The 8,212-nt window shown below is 36.9% G+C and overlaps 1 protein-coding gene across 1 annotated transcript; it reads left to right on the top strand.

Moving 5' to 3' along the window:
- Nucleotides 1–6,237: 6,237 nt before the first annotated feature.
- LOC135133026 (uncharacterized) lies at nucleotides 6,238–7,031 on the top strand. The gene is made up of 3 exons (XM_064061256.1): nucleotides 6,238–6,366; nucleotides 6,424–6,623; nucleotides 6,682–7,031. The coding sequence occupies exons 1-3, from the start codon at nucleotides 6,261–6,263 to the stop codon at nucleotides 6,970–6,972; spliced, it is 597 nt and encodes a 198-aa protein (XP_063917326.1). The 5' UTR covers nucleotides 6,238–6,260; the 3' UTR covers nucleotides 6,973–7,031.
- The last annotated feature ends 1,181 nt before the right edge of the window (nucleotides 7,032–8,212 follow it).

Raw genomic sequence — 8,212 nt, 5'->3', positions numbered from 1 at the left:
TCAACGGTGGAAAACTGGATGGTTCGGGAAGAGGACCTTCAGCGATCATAAATTAATTTTTTTTAAGGTCGAGCTAACCGTGAACAGAAACCTTCGGACGGGAGCTCCAGCTGTCGCTTTTGAAATTTTAATTATCACACTATACATCAAAAACGCTTTCAATTCGGCGTGGCCCCTAAGCTGAAGAAAGTGCTGGCGCGAAGCAGCTGTCCAGAGGATTCGATTGAGGCAGAGCTTTGGCCAACTTCCTCAAAGAGAAGAAGTTCACATCCGAAAGACTGACTGTCGAAACAACGAGGGGATGTGTGCAGAGATCGTCTTTAGGGGGCTCTCTGGTTGGTAATCCCGGAAAATTGGTTTTAGGAAATCGACAGGAAGAATTCGAGGGGGTCCAGGTGGAGGTGCAGAAGTGCGCCGATGATCAGTTCATTATGATCAGGAAGTATCTCATGGGAAGCCGTGCTGCTTGTCTGGTATGGTCATCCGACCACAAGCTAGAATACGCCTACGACAGACGACGCCGATCTTTGGGGGAACGAGAGTTGCGATAAAGACCAGGATAAAGAAGAAACCGAGGATTAGAATGGAGGAGACAGTCATCAAACCGGCATTCTCCATGAAGTTTCTGGGAGTCATCACCGACAGAGGTCTGCTGTGGATAGAGCATTCCAGGTACGTAGCTGGAAAAATTTCACGGGCAGCGCACCGAATTAGGGCCGTAGCGGGAACAACCTGGGGAACAAATCCGAGAATGAAACGATTAAACCCGCATGTGTAATCTGGGGACACGCAGTATGGACTCTAGGATCAAGAAGTATCTGCAGGCAGCGTGTCGGCCATTCCTGGGGCATCATCTAGACCTGCAAGACGACGTCTAACGCTGGTTAGCCGTGCTGTAGGGAAGCACACCAGTGTGTAACGAGGCAGGGGAACGGCACTCCAGGTGGATCGAGAGCAGTATAGCGAAGTTAGAAGGGAAACCGGACTTCGGCTGTGGACCGCATCTGACGGAACAGAAGCACCTCGAATCAGAGGAGGCGAAAAGTGAAACATAGATTTTCACAGATGCATCGAAAAGAGGTGATGACGTCGGCGTATGAATTGTCAAGATCGATGAGGGGAACAAGGTTTCAAAGATCGGAAGAAAATTTTCGGATGATTACCCCGTGTACATGGCAGACCTGTAGGCACTGGGGATGTTTCAGGAGTGAAGCGAGGAGTCATCAGTCTAGTCATCAACTCGAAGGTTGTACTAGACATGATGACGAGAAGAAAGGGCGGAACGGCGGATGGAACCTGGAGAGAACTGCGGAGGATCGAAGACGAGAGCTTCAAGGTCAAACTTTGGTGCTCCACGAGCAGGAGGGAAAAGGAGGACTAGAGAAGAACTCGAAAACCACTCGCAGGTGTAGGCTACCATCAGCGGAAAATGCTAAAATGGAAGGTGGAGATGACAGAACCCACGGGGAAGTGGGCTTCAGAAGGTGGAACCCCCGAGGCATGTGCTTGCTAACGAAACATATCCCATTCAAGGACTATTTCTGGAGGTTTAACTTCAGAGAAGCTAAGGGGGAATACAGATGTAGAGCAGGAGAACGATGTAGTACGTCATGGGGGAGTGCCAAGAAGAAGTAACAGAACGAAGGAAAGCAAGGGAGAACTTTAGAAGACGATAGCAAGTAATAAGTGAAACAATTTCATTTTAGGTTATTAGAGAGACTACAGACGAAGAGATTGCAATTTCCATCTTTGGGAAAGTGAGATTGGAATGAAGAGGAGCTGGACGCAGGTAGAAGGAGACCAGAAGAAGAAACGAAAGCTAAATGGGAAATCGGGGATGGCGAAGGAAGAAATTGGTAAGTTGTATGCATGCGGATGGATGCAAGAAGGAGAAAGAGAGCGATGAACGAAAGAGGAGCCCAAGGGAGGATGGGAAATCGACGACGGCCTGAAAGTCTTTGGACGGCAGGGGGTATCTCCAACAGATACCCCCTAAAAGCATCACCTCATCGTCGAGTCGTGAAGGATCTGTTGGAGCAAGCTCGATGGAAGGTCCACGCGAGCTCTGGCCTAGTGCCATATTAACAACCTTTCGAAGTACCTACAGATTCATTGGTACCCATTAGTCGGGAAGTCTTCATGGACCTGAGGGGGAAATTGTATCATAATAATTCCAGTACCCTGTGCACGAACCTCCACCTAGCCATGATGTGAGCGTGCTTATCCTCGTCAGATAAGCACCCGATCTTCCCACACCCCAGTAGCTCACTCGCACACCTTTATCAGCACTGCTATAAAAAAGCACTTCGTCATTAGAACGAACAAGATAGGTCCTCAACATCTCTAAGGGAATGTATCGGAAGTTAGCCACTACGTGTCAACTTAAGAGTAACTCTCACAAGAGCTCTGATTTTTTTGAAAGATATAAGTGGACTTTTCGGAGATTGTACTTACAGACTTGTTAGTACTGTGGATGTACCTCTCAGGACTTTGTTTTGCTTATACACTTGAAGATAGGCCCGTCTACAGTTGTACGGGTTTATCTCGGAAGTATTTTTCTCAAGTGGATACGTTTCTCTAGGGAATAGTGCACCGGCAGAGATCCATTCTCTTGGTAAGGACGTCGAAAGTTTTACTGTATACTACATAATCCCCATGTAGATAAAGTTCAATAAATTATTACGGAAACATGTCACATAATTTTGTTGTTTCATTATCCAGGTTTTTTTAATTTTTTTATTAAAAAAAAAACAAAAAAAATTACTCTTGACGATCGAGAATTAGATGAGATATACATATGCCGTTCAAAATTTAATGTACTAAAATTTCTGAGATTATTGTGAACCACCTGAAAATAAAAATCAATGCATACCTATTTATTCTGAAATGATTAAACCAACTGTCATCGCGGTAGGTGCTATTGCTTTTAAGTGTTCATAAAAAAAATAAACAAAAATGTGTTTCCAACGATTGACGAATTACACTACTTCCATCTAACACATTGATATCGTGTAAACGAAGCACATATTATGTTGTTCCTTAGAAAGGTTATGAGCCAACAAGAGAGTTCAAACGAGTTTCTTTAAACTTCTGTCTCTTATAAGTTAATAAGAAATGCAAAATACATAGTTAATATTAACTTTTTTTTAAGTCCAATATAATCATAAATATCGAGGCGTAAAATTGTTTTTCAATTAATATCTAATTGTTGTGAAAATTTGTCTCTTTTTGTTAAATTAACAACATACCTGCACTGGCTTCTGTTAAAACCATTTATGATTTTTCAATACATTTATTTATATGTGGTTGTCACTATAGAGTTTTATAACCATTAAGTGTGTAGATAAGTCGAAATGTAATAAATAAATACATTCTACAACTTTATTTTACGCTGTGACAGTTAATTTCAAAATTTGTGCTCAATTAAGTATTTTGCTACTGCCTGAGATAATTATTGAACAATTCTAAATTATTCCTATATTCTGTGACCTACAGTGATCATAATGACTTCATGTTTTAAAAATGAAGAGTTTGAAAATGTTTGTAAAAAGTTATTAACGTTAGGTGAAAAGCTTCTTTTTTGCAAGAATGGTTTTAGTTATACGTTTAGAAAAAATTAATAAATTTTGTATTCAAACTAAAAAACTCTGAAGTTAAATAACAGCATCCATTTTTTTGCACAGTGTTACGGGTTATGGCTTTTAATCGGTGAACACCTCATAAATTCTAAGATTTCATAAACGAACTTTACTGAAGGTCATATATATTTCAGATTACTCAGTTTTCACAATTGCGTTGGACATTTTTCCTTTAGTTTCTTAACAAATACTCATGGTGTACTGTCTTTTTACAAATGTTCTGTTTATTTTAACTTCATTATCATATATCTGCAGCAAATTCAAGAATTTCGTCACGTATTTTTCCATTTCTTGCAGCATGATTTTGCTGATGAAACCAAATCATCCACGAGATATACGTGTTACACTCACCGAAATTGCAAGTCAATTGGCACGTCGCAATACAATCATAGTAATTCTTTGGTCAGCTTATTTTATTGTATTGGCGACAATTGACTGACCGGAGCAACCCTCAAAAGCACCTCAATGTATCCCATAAAAACAGCCAGACGACACCGTCTCCGAAAAAGCTTTAGTAATAAAATACCTTGAAAAGAAAGCAGAAAGAAATTTCCTCGATCTGGAAAAAATAAAGGTTTTTTATTAGATGACCATTCATAGAAATATGTGCGGCAGCCTACCAGAAACGATACCCGACATATCAGATTGAATAGTTGCGTGATCTCTCGGCTGGCTTTTTTGCCTCCAACAACAAAGTTTTGTTTAATCATGAAATCGAGATTAAGCACGCTAATCCAACTATCCGTTTTTTACACCTGCCCTTAAACGAGATGTTAAAAACGTTAACGAGCTGAAATAATCCGAGTTTGCTCGCACGTTTACTCCGTGCCGAGTGAATTTCTTAATTTAGGACGTCTAAAACGCGCTTCGATTATGTTGGAAATGTTCTCCGTGCGGAAATGATCTCGATGTATTTCCTGGAGATCAGTGGCGGCTCTATATAGCAGTATAGTAAGGGACGTAAATTTTCAAATTAAAATATTTATAACGCAGTATTTGTTCGCCCGTACTTCAGGAGCGAGGAAAGTTCTGTCTAAATAACTTTGACCATTTTTTTTTTATATTTTAACAGTTGGGCTGTAATTGTCATTTAAAGGTATAAACTTAATTAACACAATGACGTTATCTATTAACGTGTCCCTATGTTTACCTTATAATCAAATCTGGATAAGTATAGCACTAAATCCTAAAATCAGTGGACATTAGGCTGAAGGTTACTTCATTCGTAAAATATTATTTTACAGGATTATATTACAACCGCCTTAGATTTTAATTAGAAGAATGATCAAGCAATTTTTTCGTATGGTATGACTTTCGGTATAAAGGAGCCGTTTAGAAGTAGAAATTTTCCAAGTGAGTGTTGTAAATCAGCAACTTTGTGTACGTACAATGTTCTGCGAGCCATGAAATAGGATAGTGGAAACAATACACCGAAAACTGCGTTACCACTTCTGCTTGCCTTAATGCATGACAGTGGCGTAACCAGATCCCCTCCTTCCAAACAAAAAAACTTGTCAAAATATAATTCGATATTTATTAATTCAGTGTTGTAATTTAACATACCCAAATTCCTCTACCCTAATCAGACGGTTTTTCTAAGTGCGCAACTGATAGAATTTTTAAGCTGATAACATACCATCCATAAGCATTGACAACAGAACAATCAGGTTTTCTTCGTACTGGTGTTTTATTACCAATGACTTCTTTTAAGTATTAGGTACATCAAAACAAAAGTGCAGGTTTAGAAGATTGCATGCAAAATTGTTTACAATTATTTATAAAATAACATTTATTAACTAACACTAGGAACTTGTTTACTGTTAGATACCTATATTTATTATTTTTTCTAATTTCATCAGATAGTGAAGCTACTATCCTTTGGCGATATCCGTCTGTTATCAGCTATAAGACGAATAGTTTCTTAAATTTTCGCAATCAGAATAAAAAAAGAGATAAATCAGTAGTCACTTCACACCTGATTATTAATTAATACTCCACGTCTACCCTGTCTTTATCAACCGTCAGAATGTATATGGTTTTTATACGTGCGTCATAAACCATAGCCAATTTTCTATGTATACTCTCCACAACCAGATTAAAAAATTGGTCGACGATTATTTCGACAGAACTTCCCTCAATTTATACAGTTGAATAATTCTCGCTTCTTTGAAAAATTAAAACTTCACAGTAATTAATCCAAACGGCAGACAGATGGTTTAGTAAAATGGGTAAGTAAAAACAGAGGAGATCTTTAATAGTTTACCGTGCATTATTTTTAAATTATTTATTTTTGTAAAAGTAAGCAGCTTAAAAAAAGTTCTAATCTGGAAAGCGGTAAAAAGAACAAAGTATAACCTCAAATCGCTATCCGAGTTTTTTACAGATATTCCTTGTAAACATCACTACATATGTATATTGTGTAAACATTCATATATTTCATTTTACATTTATTTTAAAGCAAATATAAACAAGTTTAAAGTTAACGGAAAATGCAAATAACCAGTTTCTTGATAATGTAATCTTTTTACCCGCGTTAGATAAAAGTAGGATATATAAACGTGAGTACCTACTGATGTTTCATTTAATGTTGTATAGGTAGTTCTGTGACTGATTTCTTGAACTATGGATTTTACATTCTACTTTGTTTTGACGCTTATCAATTTAGCATGGTGTACAGAAAAAGTATGCTTTAAAGACATTTCCAATGTGGACACATCTTGTGATCCTGGTACGATAACAGTTTTTTTTTTTTTTATTAATAATGTGTACATACTTCCATTTTTAGACTATTATTGGAGAGATTTTAGAGGCAAGATTCCACCAGATGCGATCGAAGGTGGGATGACAGCTTCTGGAACACCATTTTATGTTGCCCAAGTGTACATAAAAAAATATGGATTGTTACCAGCTACTGTTTTCCGTAACAAACCTGAAGCTGTAGCAAATGCTCATGGTAAAAAACTGGAAACTACCGAGAACATAAAGGTGTCCTTTCTTACTGATATCATATGTAACCGTAAAGATGTAAAATATATATCTGTAGGTGCTATGCAGCAAGAATAAAAATAACTTTAAGTGGGTATCCATTAGAAGCGAAGATTTAAACCTGCTTACAAACACTCATCTTGTTGTTGGTGGTAGTGAAGGTGATCAGGTACTGTATATTGGACGAGCTTTTGATGACGGATCCACAGTTTTGGGAAAAATATTCAAGCATAACCTTCGGTATAAGGGACTATGGGTTCCAAGCCAAGAGCACGAGGTTAACTATCTACATTATGAAGTCTTAACTTATGTCTGTCCTAATAGCCAAGTTATTGTAAATTCCGAATAAAATGTATTGTCACGATTATGTCATATCAAAGTTTCTAATAAAATAATTTTATTAAATAATGTATCTTATCACAGAAATTAAAACGTTTCTTGTTTTGTAGCAACGTTTATAACATATCAGTTTATTCATATATACATAGTATAAATAAATTAAGGTGGCGCTTATCGTTAAAAGTTCTTGTATGTACATTTCCCCTATTTCAATATTTGTTCTTCAATTCAGGAAAAATTTTGTAGATTTTGTTAGAAATATATTCTCGACAAAAATTTGATACTATCGCACAGCCTTTGGTAAGTCACATGTCCTTTAAGTATGCAAGGTAATATACGTATGACTTACAAATCCTTTTTTTTTTATTTACGTAGGTAGGTTTTTGAAAAAAAGCCAAAATTGCCCAACAAAATTTTCCAATTTATCTTAGAAACTACAGAACCTACTATTCTAAAATTCTGCCCAAACTTGAAGACAATGAATATGGTAAATAGGTTTAGAATTTATCTAGCCACCCTTTTAAAATTTGATCATCTCACAATTTTGCAGAATAAATGTCACTTCAAGTGAGTGTAATAGCATGCATATATCTAGTTTCATAATGTCCATTTTTTGTTGTGAATACAAAATAAATCAAAAAAATGTGTCCAAAGTTATATAGACAGAACTTTCCCCGCCTTTGAAGTACAGGCGAACAAGAATAGATGGTTCTAAAATTTAATTTTGCGAATTTTATTTTTTTTATGATAACCCCAGTTTAAAAAAATCGCAAAATTAAATGTGGAAACTTTTTTTGCATTCATTTCTATATCATACTTTAGTTGTATCTATGACATCGAATGCTTTGATTGTTCTATCATACTAATAATAAGAGTACTGTTTTCGTACATTGTCGAGAAAATGGAATGTGTCATTCTTGAATGGATGGGAAAAAATTGGAGACGCTGAGCCTTGGACCTACCACATGCAAAGCAAACTGCTACCTCACGCATCCATAAGACAGGCTTACGTAGTTGGGTATTATGTGGCAAAAGAAGAAGGATGTTTAAACAATAACAATTATAATAATATAACAAACAATAGTAGGCCGGAATCACAAAACACATGAGCGGAAGCACAATACTTTATGGAATTTATGTTATGTTTACTGTACAAAATTTTGAGGGGATGTCACCACGTTGTTCTTGAGGATGATTAGAAAAATTTTGGTTAGCGTTTTACTATGTACATGATATTCCTAATATACGAT

Source organism: Zophobas morio, unplaced genomic scaffold, assembly GCF_036711695.1.
Source record: "Zophobas morio isolate AGI-343-1 ecotype UQ-CSIRO unplaced genomic scaffold, CSIRO_AGI_Zmor_V1 ptg000021l, whole genome shotgun sequence".
Classification (NCBI taxonomy): domain Eukaryota; kingdom Metazoa; phylum Arthropoda; class Insecta; order Coleoptera; family Tenebrionidae; genus Zophobas; species Zophobas morio.
Note: the sequence above shows the minus strand (reverse complement) of the source record. Positions and strands in the feature narration are given on the sequence as shown.

Excerpts from the sequence above, each read along its gene's own strand:
- LOC135133026 (XM_064061256.1), top strand. The coding sequence starts at position 6,261 with ATGGATTTTACATTCTACTTTGTTTTGACGCTTATCAATTTAGCATGG. Across the intron at positions 6,367-6,423 it reads GGACACATCTTGTGATCCTG|ACTATTATTGGAGAGATTTT; the intron begins GTACGATAACAG and ends TTCCATTTTTAG. Across the intron at positions 6,624-6,681 it reads AAACTACCGAGAACATAAAG|GTGCTATGCAGCAAGAATAA; the intron begins GTGTCCTTTCTT and ends ATATATCTGTAG.